Source organism: Eptatretus burgeri, chromosome 8, assembly GCF_056783735.1.
Source record: "Eptatretus burgeri isolate ZD-2024b chromosome 8, Ebu_testis_v1, whole genome shotgun sequence".
Lineage (NCBI taxonomy): Eukaryota > Metazoa > Chordata > Myxini > Myxiniformes > Myxinidae > Eptatretus > Eptatretus burgeri.
The window spans coordinates 70,229,593-70,249,571 of record NC_140968.1 but is presented as its reverse complement, the minus strand read 5'-3'; the positions used below and the strand labels follow the sequence as shown (position 1 = coordinate 70,249,571).

Sequence of the window (19,979 nt, the reverse complement as noted above, 5' to 3'; positions counted from 1 at the left end):
ATGGAGTATTTGTGTCGCATTTCACTCGCTATCGTTCATGAAATACTTCCGCATGAATACTCCACTTGTGGCCTATCAGATATAAACAGTGTTCCACAATGCTTGTTATATATATATATATATATATATATATATATATATATATATATATATATATATATATATATATATATATATATATATATATATATATATATATATATATATATTATGGGAAAGGCATCAAACTACTAATTAAATAATAGATAAATAAAGTATTAGCAAATCTATGATGTATAGTGGGGAGAACAAGTATTTGATACACTGCCGATTTTGCAGGTTTTCCCACTTACAAAGCACGTAGAGGTCTGTAATTTTTATCATAGGTACACTTCAACTGTGAAAGACGGAATCCAAAAAAAAAAAAATCCTGAAAATCACATTGTATGATTCTTAAATAATTTATTTGCATTCTATTGCATGAAATAAGTATTTGATACATAAGAAAAACGGAACTTAATATTTGGTACAGAAACCTTTGTTTGCAATTACAGAGATCAGACGTTTCCTATAGTTCTTAACCAGGTTTGCACAGATTGCAGCAGGGATTTTGGCCCACTCCTCCATACAGATCTTCTCCAGATCCTTCAGGTTTCGGGGCTGTCGCTGGGCAACGCAGACTTTCAGCTCCCTCCAAAGATTTTCTATTGGGTTCAGGTCTGGAGACTGGCTAGGCCACTCCAGGACCTTGAGATGCTTCTTACGGAGCCACTCCTTAGTTGCCCTGGCTGTGTTTCGGGTCGTTGTCATGCTGGAAGACCCAGCCACGCCCTCATCTTCAATGCTCTTGTTGAGCGAAGGAGGTTGTTTGCCAAGATCTCGCGATACATGGCCCCATCCATCCTCCCCTCAATACGGTGCAGTCGTCCTGTCCCCTTTGCAGAAAAGCATCCCCAAAGAATGATGTTTCCACCTCCATGCTTCACGGTTGGGATGGTATTCTTGGGGTTGTACTCATCCTTCTTCTTCCTCCAAACACGGCGAGTGGAGTTTAAACCAAAAGGCTTTATTTTGGTCTCATCAGACCACATGACCTTCTCCCATTCCTCCTCTGGATCATCCAGATGGTCATTGGCAAACTTCAGACGTGCCTGGACATGCGCTGGCTTGAGCAGAGGGACCTTGCGTGAGCTGCAGGATTTTAATCCATGACGGCATAGTGTGTTACTTTTGGTTTTCTTTGATACTGTGGTCCCAGCTCTCTTCAGGTCATTGACCAGGTCCTGCCGTGTAGTTCTGGGCTGATCCCTCACCTTTCTCATGATCATTGAGGCTCCACGAGGTGAGTTCTTGCATGGAGCCCCAGACCGAAGGAGATTGACTGTTATCTTGAACTTCTTCCATTTTCTAATAATTGCTCCAACAGTTGTTGCCTTCTCACCAAGCTGCTTGCCTATTGCCCTGTCGCCCATCCCAGCCTTGTGCAAGTCTACAATTTTGTCCCTGATGTCCTTCGACCTCTCTCTGGTCTTGCCCATTGTGGACAGGTTGGAGTCTGATTGAGTGTGGACAGCTGTCTTTTATGCAGATAACGAGTTCAAACAGGTGCAGTTAATCCAGGTAATGAGTGGAGAATGGGAGGGCTTCTTTAAGACAAAACTAACAGGTCTGTGAGAGCCGGAATTCTTACTGGTTGGTCGGTGATCAAATACTTATTTCATGCAATAAAATGCAAATTAATTATTTTAAAAATCATACAATATGATTTTCAGAATTTTTGTTTTAGATTCCATCTTTCACAGTTGAAGTGCACCTATGATAAAAATTACAGACCTCTACGTGCTTTGTAAGTGGGAAAACCTGCAAAATCGGCAGTGTATCAAATACTTGTTCTCCCCACTGTAAGTTGAAGTTCCTGTCTGTCCGTGTGTCTGGGGACGCTTTCTGCTTGTCCATGCGTCTGGGGCCATCTGGGGTTCTGCTTTTGCTGTTCCAGTCTGGGTTTGAATCCTGACCCAGCTATAAACTGTCATTCTAGTTTTTTTACTGACTGGGTATTTCATCAATATGTGTGCTCTTCCTCCGATGGACCTTAAACTGGGTATCCCTTCACCAACATTAGTTGGATGTTAGAGATCTCCATGGAGTTCTTTATGAATAGTCGGGAAGCTATTGCCAGCACCATGGGCAAATTACAAACTCCTGTCCTAACCTTAGTTGAACATCATGCCTGACCAGCTGGTTCGTGAAAGACGAGCCAAATTTGCCCCAGACAACCCCACAAGAATGGGTGACTTCAAACAATGGATAACGTGATCTTTCAGGGCTTTGACTCTTCAATCATGTAACAATGAGGAAGTGAGGACGAGCCGACGAGGGGTTGCTCTGTACTGGTTAAAAAAGAAAAATATGACAGAAGCTCAGGCCCCTCGATGGACCCCAGGGCAGTGACTCCTCCCCCCCTTAATTCCACTCCTCCCATCATTCCTGATACCATCCACCATCAGTCCCAATCAATCAAATGCAATCAGTCCCACTGGCTTTCATACTATCATTAATGTTGACAATAATAGCCGCTTGGCCTACCTAGTTGTAAGCCACCGACGTCGCAAGGCTGATTGGCCTCGTGGAATAAATCGTGCAATTCAAGCTCGTATATGGCTAAATTTGGATCGTATTAGAAATTTTGAATAATCGCTGTTCTCTTGTGGAAGCTTAGACCGCATTCTTTTGCCCCTTTTCAGTAGTCTGTGCAGTTAATCGCAAAACGTTCTGTCCCGCTGCAGCAGCACGACTTCCTGGAAGGTACCGTCATCGTACACCCTGCAAGATGGCCACCAGAAATTCTGTGCTAAACACCAGCATATCCATTCTTGTATATTATGTTAGTATGTGCTCACTAGAACAATATTGGAGCAAGTCATCTGGAAACATTTCTCACACAGAAAAAAACAAAGAAGGATTTCTTGTGTACTTTTCTCAACTGCTCTTTTGTTTTTTCATTTCACCCCCTCGTCACCCTAACTACCAATTCCTCCATCCCTGAGAGTAATATCTCCATTTTGCCGCACTACAGATGACAACGATGATTTCTTTATGCCATCGGAACAACTGTTCATCGTCAAAAGAGAGTTGGACAATCTTCGTGCCGTGGAGAAGGAGAGCGTCATTGGCTATCCCAAAATCGCACTGTACCCTGGGAAGTCCATATGTAAGTAACAAATGCACAAACTGATCAAACCTTTCCTGACAATTTCCACAGCAACCCAGTTTGTAGTCATGGATTTTGTTCTTTATTTTCCTTTCCAACAAGTTGGTATAGTCTGGGAGCCAACTGCCATTTTTTTCCCTTAACCTTGCATTGTTGTATTAAGTTTTTTTTTACTGTTGATTTTGGTAGCCAAGGGTCTCTATTTTCAGAAACTGCTTGATGACATGTCACCCTTGAGCAATTTGAGAAATTCAAGATGGCATCCAAGATGGCCACCATTACCTATAAATGACCATAACTCCCTAACTATTCACCCTAGGAAGGTGATTTTTGTCTCTATACCTAGGTTTTAGGGGTCAAGCTATCCATTAGAACTAAGTATTATGTTAATATCGTATTGTAATAGACTGGCACTAATACTTCACAATTGTCTTTTCAGGTGCTGCCCGTATGACGAGTAAAAAATGAATGAAGGACAGTGCTTTTTCGTGTCCAAATTTGGATGTGAGAATAAGACCGAACCGTTGAAAGACACTGGCCCTGTCAGAATTCAAAACTTTGTCAAGCATAGCAAAATCTACGGGGACAGGTATCATGAACTTCTTGAAGAAAAAGTTAGTGAAAATCCTGAATGCACAGTTAAATGTCACAGAAACTGTGCTTCAACATGCACTTCAAGCATCCAGGTTGAAAGGCACAAAAGGAAGAATCCAGAAAGTGCTTCGTCTTACATTCCACCAAAGACCAGGAGACGTTCATCACTACCAGGATTTATCTTCAAAGAACAATGTTTGTTTTGTGGTGAAACTTGTGTGTTTGAAAAAGATCCAAAAAACCCAAATCGTTGGCAACCAGCATATTCATGTCGGGAAATAGGTGGCGCAGGTGGCAAGAAGTCACTCAAGCAAACTATTCTTGAAGCCTGCAAACGGCGTCAAGATGAGTTATCAGACGTTGTGCGGCAAAGGGGAGATAGCGCTTTAAGTGACCTTCACGCAGCTGATGCAAGGTATCATGTGGATTGCCGAAATATCTTCTTGTCAGAAAAAAAATGTGGCTTCAGCTGCAACCAAGTCTGATAGCCAAGTTAACATTGATCGTGCCTTTGAATCACTTGTTGTAATTATCAATGACTCGTACGGCTTCCCGAATTCAGTTGAGTTGCATGAAGCATAGAAAGAATTCGGGGGTGATAGACTGACACGTCGTTTAATTGTCCCAAACCTATGCGAACGCTTCGGAGATGAGTTGGTGGTTTTAAATCTCCAGGGTTAGCAGACATTGTTAGCTTGCGATCTATAGCTGCAAAATGTATGCGATTGGTTCAAGACGAGGACGATGACATTGATGTAACAATCAACAAACTGTGCAAAGTCATCAGGCATGAGGTCAAACTAATAACATTAGATAAAGATTGTTATGATACTAGGGTTAACCGACAGGAATGTTGAGAGACTGTGAGTGGAACTTTGATGAAACTTTTAGGGAAGCTGTCTCCCAACCTAGGTGGGGCACTACCTGCACTTCTCATTGGTTCAATGGTAACTGGGGTGATGAAAAACCAGCCCACTAGTTTGCAAATTACTCGTGGCATTAACATGAGGAGATCAAAAATACTTATCAACGTGTTACAAGAGTATGGTGTTACATGTACCAACGATGAAGTACGGCATTTTAAACATTCAGCTGCCAAAGCCACAACCATGGAACCTTCACTACCAGGCCTATCAACTTCAAGTTCAAGCTTGGTTCAGGTTATTGTAGACAATTTTGATCCTGACATATCGTCTCCAAACGGAAAGTCATCCACCCATTCCCTAGCCATGCTGCTCACACAACCAGATAGTAACAGTAGTGAAACAGTCCAAGAAGACACCATTAGGCGTGTGAAAAAGGAAGACGTGGTTGAGCCACTCGAGTATGACGTCGAGATAGAGAGATATAATGGTCAGAAGAAGCCTCCGATGCCACAGAACACCCCCAGACGATCAGTTCAGCCCCTGCGTATGCTGGCACAACAAGTAATTTCAAAGGGAAGAGCCAGTGAGATGGACTTCGTGTTCCTTCAAGACATGAACAACACACTAGATTGTCCTGAGTACAATGGGTACAACACTGGGGCTGCACGTCGACAGGGTCATTCAGCACAACCAAAGACGAAGGCTATTTACCTACCCTTGATAGACATGATCCTGTCACACCCAGATACCATGATGACATCAATGGCCGTTGCACAGGTCAACACACGCAATACCGGGTGACAGTTCGTAGTTTTTAAAGAACATTTGTTATAATATAACACCTGTGGTCATTTACCTTTTCATATTTTCCCCAAGATTGAATAGTATAGAAGATATACCAGTGCTTGTAAACTGGCAGCCATCTCGGATTTCTAGATGACATCATCAGTATATGAACTTTGATCTGATACAGATAGATGTGTCTTCAAAATACCCAGTGATAGACACCTTCATGACTAATTTGGAGTAAATAGTTAAGGAGATATGCCAGTTTTCGTGTTACGGCGGCCATCTTGGCAGCCATCTTGGAAATTACCATTATGTAATTTGATATTAACATAATACTTAGTTATAATGGATAGCTTGACCCCTAAAACCTAGGTATAGAGACAAAAATCACCTTCCTCGGGTGAATAGTTAGGGAGTTATGGTCATTTATAGGTAATGGTGGCCTTGGATGCCATCTTGAATTTCTCAAATTGCTCAAGGGTGACAACATATCAAGCAGTTTCTGAAAATAGAGACCCTTGGCTACCAAAATTAACAGTAAAAAAAACTTAATACAACAATGCAGGGTTAACCCTCTCTGCTCCCGGACTAGTATGGTTGTTTTGGCGTTTTATTCCTCTGTTAAATTTTGAGTGTATTTTGTTGTGATCAAACAAAATCCAAACGAACAACAACATAAAGCCATGAGCATTTGGTAGTTCAAATCGGTATGCTTGTTACCTCTGCCATCAAAGGTGGACATTTTACCATTGTTTGTTTGTCTGTCCTGTTTGTCTGTGAATAGGATATCTCAAAATGTTGTGGACTCATTCGGACGAAATTTGGTGGACAGGTTGAGTGTGTGGAAAGGACGAATTGATTCAATTTTGGTGAAGATCTGTATCCGATAATTTTCAAATGTTTTTTAAAAAAGTGATTCTTCACCATTCAGAGATGGGCCAAAAGCAATATATAGCATGATATTTCAAAAAGTTGTGGATGAGTTGTGACAAAAAGAGGTGGATGAGTTGGGTTGGTGACGAGAGCAACGTGATTAGATTTTGGTTCAGATCCAGATCTAGCCTATCGATAGGATACAAAATGCAAACTAGCCTGGCGTTGGCTTCGCGGTTGGAGTGGTGGCTTGGGATCCGAGGGTCCTGAGTTCAAGCCCCGTTCCCGCTGAATTAACACCAGGGGGTTGACTCAGCCTGTCATCTTTCTGAGGTCGGCGAAACGAGCACCAGTATACTCGTAATAGGGGCACTGCATCAGTGGCATAACCGCGCCCCTAACCGATGATTCAACCAGCAGCCCAAAAGGCTGTACACAAAGGGAATGCCAACTGTTCAGTCTGGCAGAGGTATTAGTGTAGGGCCATGTGTAATCCTGTATTTTTTCTTTGCCAACTGTTGTTTCTAATGTTTTTAATGTTCTATGGACATCCTTCTAACAAAACAACGATGTTGGGAAGTTTTAATTTTATTATTTTTACGAATTTTAGACCCAATTTTGATGACCCTAAATTAGCTAAAAAAAACGTATACTTTTTTATTTTGTACATAAATACAGCATGTGACACCTCAAAATGAGCCTCTCACTGACTACAAACACATGAGCATACTATTTTAAACATTTGATATAGATTTTGAGGTATTGTTAGCATACTTAGATAGATATGCTTTGCTTGGATGGTATATAAACTTACCAACATCACTAACAATAAGCTGTATAATCATATACATATATCAAGTTAATATAATTATATGCTCATTGTTTTGCAGTGTATTTCAGGGAAAAACATGATAAACTCTTGTTACCAAATATAAAATAGTTGGGGACAATTCCAGTATAGATCCAGGTGGTTCGAAAGACAACATTATGTTGCACTTTTTATATAATACCTAAATGTATTAAGGGTCATATCACAAGTCTGCATGCTTCCCTAAAGTACTTTCTTATGGTGGGTGGGTGAGTGGCTGGTTGGTCACAGAGGGGGGGAATGCATTGTTAAAAATCACTTCTCCCATGAGTCAAGAGGGGTGGGTGGTTCTAATTTACATTGTATATGACAATACTTTAAGGAAGCAATGCAGTCTTAAAGCAAGGTGATTATTACAGAAAATTCACATTTGTGCATATTGTTGCGGATTTCGCGCCCGCCGGCGTGCTGACGGCCACGTAACTCGAACCGCGGCACGTCGCCCACCGGACGGACAATCCAGTCGTGACCCTCTCGGACTAACGCCGGGAACCAGTCACGGGTGGACCTTTCGGTCTCACCGCGATCGAGCCAATCAGCCCCCGCGTGGGATAGGGTTGCTCGCCAAATTCGACCTACCTAAGTACCCACACGGAGGGTAGACCGGGCGATCGCACCTCGCCGCAGGTCGACTTCGGACACGGGCCACTTAAGCGACCCGTTCCGTACTATCAGAATAACCGAGCGGTGTTATCGTCGACCTCGACGGTTCGATTAATTATCGGGCGTATTCAGCCCACTACCAACCCTTTACGTGAAGCAAGATGAGGATTCAATGGGAGAAATGACGAAGCGAAGCGGGAAACAGTTCAACACAAAGCACATTTATTCGCGGCACACGGGAAGCACACATATTCAATTCCACCAAAAGCACACAGAAAAGACACAATGCAATTTACACAAAAAGCAAATGTAAAAGCGAAAACACAATGCAGAGCTAATACCGACTACCGAGCACACGGCAACACTTATACAATTCTACTTCATAGACGGCGCCGACAACACATACCCAAAACCAAGGAAAAGAATACCCTCAAGGATGAGGCGGGCCTGAGGCCGAGACCGGGTCGCCTACCCGTCTGGTGATGAGACGCGGAGCGGCGATGGCGCCTCAACTCCGCGGGCCTCGCGGACAGTGTCTGGTAGGGGGTGGGAAAGGGGCCCCCTTGGTCGCACTATCTCAGCGCGGGGGGGAAACAGGAGGAGGTTGCTGATGCTCGGGGTATAGAGGATCTTTATTATCCCGCGACGAGCGTCTCCACCTCGGCCAGGTCGCGCTGTCGGCCTCCCTCGGGTGCAGCTCCCTGCACGACGCGAGCACCCCCTCGTCTGGTGTCGCCGCCTTTCCACAGCTCGTCCCCTCCGTTCCGACTCCAACGCACACGACGAGCAGCTCCACCGCCCGCGAAGTCTTGACTCTCTGTTTCCGACTCTCCTACTCTCCGCCTCTCCGCCTCTGGACTCTCCGACTCCGCTCTTCTGACTGACGAACACGGTCCTTTTATCCCCCCGTAGCTTCGCCTTTGACCCCCTCCCTTTGACCTTTCACCTCGCTCCCCATTGGCCCGAGAAAAAGTGGGCGTGAAGGCTTTTTGATCCATAAATTTGCATATATCGATCGCCCTGGAGGCGGGGCCAAATCGCCCCTCGCTCACCGATTGGACGGCAAAAAGTGGGCGTGTGTCGTTTTTGATCCGTTTTTGAAGCACAAAATCCGTGATTTTGTACACGCTGTTCGGCGCGCGCCCTGCACGAGTCCAACACTGGTACCCACAGCGGGGCAAGAACGGTGGCGATGCGACGGTTGCGAGGTGTGACGGGAAGGTCGTGGCGGTTGTGGTGAAGCGGCGTTGTGGTTGGTGGTTGATGTTGTGATTGTGGTGGTAATCATGGCGGTTGGTCCAAAATAAAGATAGCAAAAGAAAAACGGCTATCCTGAAGAGTCGCAGCACGCATAAATGACATGTATTCCCACTAGACAACGGGTTTGGGCCTAACTACACATGTACTTACCGAGATACCTCACCTAAGGGACCTGAATGGTGGTTTGCGAATTTGGTAACCACAACACTACCCCCTCCCCTTTTTACAGACTCGTCCCGAGTCGTCAAATTTTCGTGTGCCATCATGTGTAGTTTTCCCCTCGTACATTTTACCTACGGATCCCTGAGTGCGACATTCATGGTATTCGTGTCCCCAAAATAAATAACCTGAGGGCTGCGTAACTACCTAAACAAACTCACTCACACGGACGACTTAAATAAAATTGCCGGCGCAAAGACAGACATGCCGGGGGCGCACTCATATGTACAGTACATCTTAACCTTAACTTACAAATTTTACACTAAACCATGGCCCAGGATCATTGAACTCTGCAAAAAGAAAGCAGTTAGCAGGGAGCCAGGCTGCCCGCATGCAGTCTCTGGCTCAAACAATGCAGGTGACAGGGAACGTGGCTGGCTGCTCACACGCAGTCCAAGGCCTTCCCTTTTGAACTGAACGCAGTGAACCACAACGGTGCATGGGCTGCACAAACGCAGTCTCCGTGCCAGCTCAAGTGGCACACGCAATGAACACAACGAATGGATGCATGGACACAAACACGGTGCACGGGCCGCCACTGCAGGCCCGTGTTGTAGCTGCCAACAGGGCAGTTCTCGCAGCTTGCAAACTGTTGCCTTGCGGATCCTGGCGCACATGGAAATGAACAGGGGGGGCAAAGCAAAAATTGAACGGGGCGGTGAACGTGGGCAGTGGGCATGGCATGGCAAAGGCAGCAGGCAAACACAGCCCGCCGAAGAAGGCCGTTGCAGGCAAACACAGCCGGCAGATGAACTGGCCGGCACAGGCCTTGAAGAAAAACAGCCAGCAGATGAACTGGCCGGCACAGGCCTTGCAGCACAGCAGCTGCAGACGATCCAGCCGGCACAGGCCTTGCAGCACAGCAACTGCAGACGAAGTTGGCCGGCCTCCGCCTTGAAGCAAAACACGGCCAGCCGATGAAGTTGGCCAGCTCTTGCCGTTCAGTGGAGGTTGGTGGAGGGAGTGCGGTGGTGCTGGCCACTTGGAAGGCGGGCTCGGACCTACCTACCTGTCTCCCTCCCAACCTATCGCCTTTGCCTGTCACTGTACATACCCACTCCCTTAATTTGTCAAACCCCAATTTAGCCCCAACTTAATTTTTTTCTGTTGTTTTTATTTTTACTCCCCCACTATGAATCGTCCCCTAACCCCCTTTATCGTCCTTGTTCGGCTAACCTATCCTGTCACCTAGCCTACTCCCAACCCCTACGTTCCCTTCCCGGAGGGGAACAAGGGAGAGCTAACGTCCTGTGTCGAGGCCCAACGAAGCCTCAGAATGGCCTCCCCAGAGTTCGGCGATCTATAACCAAAGTGGGTCCAGCGGCCCACAACGAGAGCGAGGGGATGGATGGTGCGGAGGGGTACATCTCCTAATCTACCCTATCCATTTAACAGTTAAACTACCCCGGGGCTTTCAACAAGCGCCTCTTGCTTAAACTATTGGTTCTATAAACCCAGATTCCCGTCGCCTGTGTTGGTGTCCTCACAATTTCGGGCCTCGCCCCCCAATTTTCTCTCCGTGCCCTCACACGGTCTCCTGGCTGGGACACGTGGCTCCCTTTGGCAGGCACGACCCTCTGCCGAATCTCCCGCTATGGCACCCCGGGCACTACACTGCCTCCGAGCCTACCAGCTCCCTAACACCGGGGAGTGCCCCCCATGGCACCTCCCCTGAAACGCACACGTGGCAGGCCGGCCTCCCGGGTCCCTTTCCGAGGGTCACCCGTGCCCACAACACTGCCCACGCGGCTAATGGCGCCCCGGGCCCCCGCACCAAGCAGGCGCACCCGTGCCCACTACTCTATCCCGGCCCCCCATGGGCCCATGGCCTACCGCGGCCGACTAGCCTGGTGCCCGGGGTACCCACTCAGCGATACTCACCTTTCGCAGCCACGCTCCCAAGCCCGTCAACAGGGCTCCTGCACCCCTCCAAATGGGTTTCGAGCCTACACTCCCACCAACAACAAAACGACCTCCATTTTTCAATTTGACTAACCCCCTAACTCACTCTACACTGACCCCGGGGTCCCTTGGGCGGGAGTCACTCCTCCCCCCAATCACTCATCGCACCATGCATTCCCCATTCTCTCCACTCACACAGACCCGCTGGCCTCACTCACTCACCAAGCACATGCCTCACAACTCACCAACTCTTCAACACACACACCACTGAACTCTGCCATTCTTCTAACTACATCCCCTAACTAACTCGTGCTCCCACGTCGTCCCTTAAACTAGTAGCACGTTCCTTTTAACACTACGTAGCTAAGCTACGTCCCCACTACACATTCACTGTCTGTCACTGTCTCCAAATCATTTCCCATTTTCCCATCCTAAATCTGGCTACAATCCCTCTAACTAATCCATTCCACGGACTCCATGAGGACTTACCCCTGCCCCATGAAGTCGGTCTAACTAAGCTAACCCTTCCCCCTAACTAGTTTCCATCCTGTGCCCAGGGTAAGGGGGTCTTTCACCCCTTGCCCAGGAATCCTTTGCACCCGAAAGTGAGGCTTTCCCTTTTTTTTTTTTTCATGCGCAGCACCTGCGCGGCAACTCAGAGCTCGCGCACTTTGCACCTGCCCGTGACGTCATGCAGCTGCACGTGTGCCTCGTCCCTCCTTGGACGGTACCATCCGGCAGAGATACCCCTCCTGCCGGATTCCAACCACACGTGCAGCCATGACGTCACCGTGCGCATAAAAAAACACAAGCCCCACGTCTCGAGGGGTTCCCCACGCGAACACATGTGCTTTGCCCGTTGGAGCTTAACACACACGATCGCGTGGAGAACCCGTCCGGTCCAAATCCGTTTACCTGCCTAAACTTTGTCCGTCCGCGGGATCGGCAAATCCACCGCGTGCGTTTCCGGACCGGGACTTCACTCTCGCAAGCGAGCACGTGGCGGTCTCGTGCGTTGCACAGCACGAACCTCGTGCTCACTGCTGGGTGAACCCGGCACGGTCCCCGAAATAGCTACAGCCGCAACTCGGCTTTCTTTACTCACATGTCTCCGTCGTCGCCGTCTCCGTCTCCATTCCACACACGCATACCTGCGTGTTACGACGCACACAGTCCACTCCATCACATTCACACCGGGAGACGCGGCTGCGTGCTCCCGCATGCCAACCGACATCTCCCTCACATACCGCTCTCACACACACGGTCTCCCTTGCATAACCCATACCACTCACACGTGGTGCTCCATTCACTCGTGCCTCACTCACACACGCGGGGGCACTCAACCGCGGTGCCTCATCCACACACCGTCCCTCACTCACACACGCGGGGGCACTCACCCGCGGTGCCTCATCCACACACAGCGTGCTGGTGAGCACGTACTCTGGCACCATCGCCACCACACCACTCACACACGGGGTCGCTTCCACACACGGGGACGCACTCACACCTTGCACCACACACACAGGGGCAACCACACTGGGGATTTGTGTCCCCACAAGGGTCTCCGGGGCCTCTACACCCCCCAAGCTCTCCGTGCACCCGTCCACAGCACTCGTCCCCTCAACCTCGCAAAACACGACCGAACTCACCTGGTCGTGACTCGCCTCAAGGGGGCATACTCCCTCCCCTTGTTCCTGGAGGAGGCCATCCAGGTGCTCGCACTGGGTCTCCACACACTCCGCGAGCTCACCCCCATTATCCTCCACTACCTCCGTGTGTGTGTGTGCGTCACTTACCCCGTCTTCATCGTGTTTATTGGTCTCTGCTTCTATTGTTCCCATCTCCCGTGTCTCTGCCAACTCTTCACCCTTTACCTCCCTTGTCTCAACTATTATTATTTCCTTTGTCACGGCCTTCATGCCCGCCTGCAGGCATCGGCCCATGTTCTGCGTCTCACCCCGCAGCTTTTTCATTTCTTCCCTCATTTGCTGTGTATTCGCATCCAATTTTTGTGTATTCGCATCCATCTTTTCGTTCATTCCTTTCATTTCGTTTTTCATATTCGCATCCATTTTTTCGATCATTTTCGCATTCATCTTTTCGTTCATTGCCGCCAGCATGGCGCATAGCTGGGCCATGTTGGATGCACTCAGCTGAGCCGTTTCGGCAAGGGTTGGGGAAGGGTTTTGGTGGAGAGGGGGGGGGAGGTGTCATACACTGCCGCACCCATTTTGGGCTCTGGGTTCAGTTGGGCGAGTCCGTGTTCCTGCACAATCAACATTTCCTGCTCGGGGATTCCATCCTGGACCATGGATTCTTCACATTCTACATCCATTTCTAATACCCCCGGCTCCCGCTCGCCTTGAGACGCCATCTTGCTTCTCTTAAAGGGTTAATTTGCTCGCTCGTAATTTGGAGGGAATCGGGGGTCGCTTCTCTCACCCCTGGACCGATTCCCGTGAATTTAGCCGGAGACAGGAGAGCCTGTTTTCCTGTTCTCCGATACCAGTGCCGAGAGGAGGGCGATGAATTTGTATCGCACGACCTGACACCAGTGTTGCGGTATTCGCGCCCGCCGGCGTGCTGACGGCCACGTAACTCGAACCGCGGCACGTCGCCCACCGGACGGACAATCCAGTCGTGACCCTCTCGGACTAACGCCGGGAACCAGTCACGGGTGGACCTTTCGGTCTCACCGCGATCGAGCCAATCAGCCCCCGCGTGGGATAGGGTTGCTCGCCAAATTCGACCTACCTAAGTACCCACACGGAGGGTAGACCGGGCGATCGCACCTCGCCGCAGGTCGACTTCGGACACGGGCCACTTAAGCGACCCGTTCCGTACTATCAGAATAACCGAGCGGTGTTATCGTCGACCTCGACGGTTCGATTAATTATCGGGCGTATTCAGCCCACTACCAACCCTTTACGTGAAGCAAGATGAGGATTCAATGGGAGAAATGACGAAGCGAAGCGGGAAACAGTTCAACACAAAGCACATTTATTCGCGGCACACGGGAAGCACACATATTCAATTCCACCAAAAGCACACAGAAAAGACACAATACAATTTACACAAAAAGCAAATGTAAAAGCGAAAACACAATGCAGAGCTAATACCGACTACCGAGCACACGGCAACACTTATACAATTCTACTTCATAGACGGCGCCGACAACACATACCCAAAACCAAGGAAAAGAATACCCTCAAGGATGAGGCGGGCCTGAGGCCGAGACCGGGTCGCCTACCCGTCTGGTGATGAGACGCGGAGCGGCGATGGCGCCTCAACTCCGCGGGCCTCGCGGACAGTGTCTGGTAGGGGGTGGGAAAGGGGCCCCCTTGGTCGCACTATCTCAGCGCGGGGGGAAACAGGAGGGGGTTGCTGATGCTCGGGGTATAGAGGATCTTTATTATCCCGCGACGAGCGTCTCCACCTCGGCCAGGTCGCGCTGTCGGCCTCCCTCGGGTGCAGCTCCCTGCACGACGCGAGCACCCCCTCGTCTGGTGTCGCCGCCTTTCCACAGCTCGTCCCCTCCGTTCCGACTCCAACGCACACGACGAGCAGCTCCACCGCCCGCGAAGTCTTGACTCTCTGTTTCCGACTCTCCTACTCTCCGCCTCTCCGCCTCTGGACTCTCCGACTCCGCTCTTCTGACTGACGAACACGGTCCTTTTATCCCCCCGTAGCTTTGCCTTTGACCCCCTCCCTTTGACCTTTCACCTCGCTCCCCATTGGCCCGAGAAAAAGTGGGCGTGAAGGCTTTTTGATCCATAAATTTGCATATATCGATCGCCCTGGAGGCGGGGCCAAATCGCCCCTCGCTCACCGATTGGACGGCAAAAAGTGGGCGTGTGTCGTTTTTGATCCGTTTTTGAAGCACAAAATCCGTGATTTTGTACACGCTGTTCGGCACGCGCCCTGCACGAGTCCAACACTGGTACCCACAGCGGGGCAAGAACGGTGGCGATGCGACGGTTGCGAGGTGTGACGGGAAGGTCGTGGCGGTTGTGGTGAAGCGGCGTTGTGGTTGGTGGTTGATGTTGTGATTGTGGTGGTAATCATGGCGGTTGGTCCAAAATAAAGATAGCAAAAGAAAAACGGCTATCCTGAAGAGTCGCAGCACGCATAAATGACATGTATTCCCACTAGACAACGGGTTTGGGCCTAACTACACATGTACTTACCGAGATACCTCACCTAAGGGACCTGAATGGTGGTTTGCGAATTTGGTAACCACAACAATATATTCATGCAGTTTGTTGAAATGTGTTAAACAATGTACTCGTATTACACATTCTATACCTACCTACTATACTACACATTCTACTCTAATTACTACCACTCTAATATGTGGTCATACTAATTAATTACAAGATTAGAGATTCTACACATCTAGCTGCTAACATTTAGTGTCAACATGAATGACATAAACATAACTGGTTCTATTTATAGTAAATCACAAAGTTAATTTCAGTTTAATACCTTATAGTCATTAGTCAACATCATCATCATCACTTTCAGTTTCATCATCACTGTCAATCATCAAATTGACAGGTTCTGTGTTCATGCATTTCTCAGGTGATGCCTCACAGGCACACATCTCTGTGCAAGGGAGACCAGCTATTTTGCATGAACATCTACCCCCTATGCATTTACTAGTTCCGCATCCACATCTGGTGCTGGTTTCAGAGTGGTTATGATTGGAACATAGGTACTGTCCTCCATCCTCCAGTCATACCTTTCTGGTTGTGGATTGCGGTCATTACACCAAATCATGGCCTGATAGTGGGCACGTAGGGTATGCTGTTTTAACACAGCTGCAGTTGGTGGTAACCTTTCAGACTCTGCCTGTGACCTCTTAAACATCTCCCAACGAAGCTGTCCCACATCCTTTTTTTGGTCTGTGGCTGGAACAGCTGACAAACAAATTCTTCTAAGGCAGCTTCTGTCTCTCTTGTGGGTGTTATGGTGGAGCCCAGGTTTTTGAAGGCAGTGAGCATGTTTGGAGAAGCCTTCTGCATAACTTTCCAGCAGGTCAGTTTTCCTTTCCCAGCAAACTTTCCTGTTGTATCACAGCCTGTAAAACTGTGAAATTCAGGCAATGCTGCTGCCAGATCTTCCTCAAGTCCTTAATAGATTGGCCTCAGTGGTACTACACGTTGGTGTTCTCCTGCTCCTAATACAATGCATGTTTGCTGCCCAAGTTCAGGGAAACGACGTAAGGTAAGAATAAACACTAAATTAATTAAGAATAAACAAGAATAAATAAACGTAAGGCAAGATACATAAAGTTCAAGATTGTGTCTGCTTCCTCCTGGGTTGTGGTCAGATGCATCACAGGTTGCTGCTGAGTAGAGTGTACACCATTTTTAGTAGACACAATGACTGATTTTTCACTTTCGGTGAAATTAAGTACCTTCATTGAAAGATACTCTGTGAGACTGCTCTTTGTTTTAGAGCTGCTCAGGAATGTGTCCATAGCTGTTCTGATAGGTGTTGAGTCCATACACACACATAGTTTCGTGAATCCTTGATAGATCCTTTCCGATGATCGCGTGTACCCTGTTTCATGTTCTATGTTTTTCATGTTCTATGGACATGCATCATGTAGCTGCTCATTGGTATCATCCTTATCACAAAATAAGCATAGTTCCTTGTCATAGGATTTTGCAGATGATCTTGGAAATCGTTCTGAGCTGGAAGACTGTCCCTCACTTGTACATGTAGCTACTTTAGGTTTATCTGCAGTCTGCTTTTTTGATGGCCATCCTCCTTTGCTATGCTTTGTGATTAGGCTTGCATCACCGAGTGCCACACTTTTGTCATACCTTTTTTTGCACCATCCAACATTTTTGAACTGACTGTGTCTCTGTTGCAGTTTCTGTGCCATGAAGCACCCCATTGTTTCAGCTGTTCTGCTGTAACACTACCCAGTCTGTTGCTGATTGATAGACATTCTGGATCTTGGTAACTGGCCCATTTCTGTATATGGTCAAGAAGGGTTTCATAAGACTCATCTTCAGGGTTTGTTACCAGATCTCCAGTTGCATTTTGGCACCTAATGCACAATTTATAATCAATAGGTTCACATTTCTGCTGCTTTCTTGGTGGCTCTGCCATTTTCCTAAAACACACAAACATATTCATGTTAGGAACTACCACCGCCCATGCAGTTAGATACATTCTATAATGCAGTTAATAATACATTCTATAATATCAAAGTTTCTCAGCATATCTGAAGAAATAATATCATATATAAATAATTGTATTTGTTCATTTAGTTTGTCAACATCTCCACCAGCAATTCTGCATTACCTGAAAAACAATGGATTCTACACAAATTGTTTCAGAATTAGTTTTTTCTAATTTGTTTATAATGATGGTCGATTGATGGATGGATGGGCAAATTGGGCAGATGATGCATTCATGGCAATGATATATGTGTCTACAAGCTCTGCTGGTTGACTAATGTCAGCAGAGCTAAATGCATCTAAACAAATGACATCATGGATTTATTTGTCAAAGAATAAAATATTCTATTTGCATGTCGATATTGTTACGGCTGTGGAAATTTTCAATACACCAGAAAGGTCCTCAGGTTAGATATATCGATAAGTTCATGTGTAGTTAGTCCACACCCGTTGTTTAAAGGGAATATGTGTGATTCATCCGGGCTTGTATGCTTTGAGTTAGCCATTTTTCTTTATCTATCATTATTTTGGACCAATCACCCCCAACAACCAAATCGCCACCACCAACAATGCCCCCGAACAACTACACCAAACCGCCACTACCTTCACCTCCACAACCCCACCCCGCAAGCATCGCCTCACCCCCATTCTCAAAGGACGCCCGCCAACAACCAAACCACCACAGCAAACCCCCCACCACCTTCGCCTTTCTCCTTCCACAACCATCAATCACACCACCTGTCAACACTGAACGTCGTGCTGTCCAGGGCCCGTTCGGTGATTGTTGCCGAACGCGTCGAGCTGCGAGTACAAATGGATGCCTTTACGGGAGAGGAAATCGGATCGGGGAGGTTCACGCCCCCTTTTCCTCCGTCCAACGGGTGAGCTCAACGGCGGTGAGCCCCGCCCCCAAGGGCGATGCATGTGGATTCCTTTGAGGAGGAAATTCGGATCAAGAGAGGGTCACGCCCCCTTTTTTGCCAGACCAATGGCTGATCATCAGGTGGCGTGGCCCCGCCTCCAAGCGCAATTTGATCCACGAATTTACATACACGCTCCTCCCCCGGTCTATAAACACGCGAGCACAAGGCAACTCGCGACTGGTCGAGGGAAGACGGAGGTCCTCGTCGAGGTTGTCGTTGTTGGGTCGTGGTCGAAGTTGTGGAGTCTGAGTTGTGTGTTTGCGGGGATCGGACGGCGAAGGGGACGGAGCTCGGAGTTGAAGTCGAGGGACAAGTCGCGGAGTGAAGCAGAGACGCGGAAGAGGGCTCAGGGGCGAGTGTTCGCCGGAGTCGGTGCGGTCCCAAGGCCCCGCTAGCGGGACGGAGCGTCCGCCATTCCCCTCTCTCCACCCCGAGCATCAACAATTCCCCCCATCCGCGCTGAGATAGCGCCGGTAACCCCGTCCGTTCCCCACCCCAACCATGGTGTCGACCGACCAACACGTGCCTGCGCAACGCACGCCTAAAGGGGCTCACCGACCACGCCAGGGGCACGGAGTCAGGCACGTTTCTCTGACATTGCGGCTAGCCCGCCATCGCGCCACGAGGGCGCGGGTAAGACCCCTTCGGTCTCATGGACCTGGCCACTCACCCAGGTCCCACGTACATTTGGTCCACGGACCTGTCTGCCCCCTTGCCTATGAGGGTGGCTTTTATTTGCTTTTTGTGTAAATGTGTGTGTGTGGCGCCAGTCTTTTAAGTAAACCTGAATAAGTGCTTGTACATTGCTTTATTCGGTTGTAGCTCTGCGTTGCTTTCATTGCTTTGACTGTTATATGTACATTCTTACTGTATGGCTGTGAATACTTGCTTGCCTTGTGTGTGTGTGAAATAAACGTGCTTGTTAAATTGTGACCCGTTTCGTTGCGTTTGAAAGTTTGAAAGTTTCCTTTGTTTGAAAGTGCCATCTTGCATCACGGAAGGGATTGGTAGTGGGTTTAGACACACAGCAAGTAATCTGAACCGTCGAGGTCGGCGATAACTCCGTTTGGTTATCTCCTAAGCACGGAACGAGCCGCTTAAGCGGTTCGTGTCCGGAGCCGACCTGCAGTGTGGTACAACTCCTCGGTACGCTACCCGCGCGGGTACTTAGGTATATCGACATTCGGCGATTCACCCTATTTCGCACGGGTTGAATGTGGACTGGGTTGTGGTGAGGTTAAACCCCCACCCGTGACTGGCTTCTGGCGTTAGTTCCAGGCGGGTCACGACTGAATTGCCTGTCCCGGTGGGCGACGCGGTCACGATTCGAGTTACATGACCAATCGCACGCCGGCAGGCGCGAAGTCGTAACAATATTTTACGCTATAATTGGGTATATCACTGGTTTCATGAAGTAGAATGTTTTGTAAATTTGTCCAAATATTTATTTTGTTGTTCCTATAATAACTGAAAAGTGTCATAAATTGTTAAAGCTCATCATTCCAATCATTTTGATATGTCACATGATACACTTTACTTCTTAAACAAAACAATGATAGAAAATATACACATTCTTATATTTTTTTGACAGTTATGCATTGTTTCGTTAAAAAAAAGGCATAAAACTGAAAATGAAAAATTCCCAACATCTTTCATATCCTTTAGGGATGTCTAAAGGATACAAAAATGTTTATAAAC

The 19,979-nt window shown here is 48.0% G+C and overlaps 1 protein-coding gene across 2 annotated transcripts in view; it reads left to right on the top strand.

Moving 5' to 3' along the window:
- Positions 1–19,979, top strand: part of LOC147021992 (anoctamin-10-like) — a 44,292-nt gene that overhangs the window by 11,117 nt on the left and 13,196 nt on the right. For both annotated transcript variants that reach the window (XM_085892496.1, XM_085892497.1), the window contains exon 4: positions 3,056–3,190. In XM_085892496.1, the coding sequence (XP_085748622.1) occupies positions 3,056–3,190 (135 nt within the window). The remainder of the gene's footprint in view (positions 1–3,055; positions 3,191–19,979) is intronic.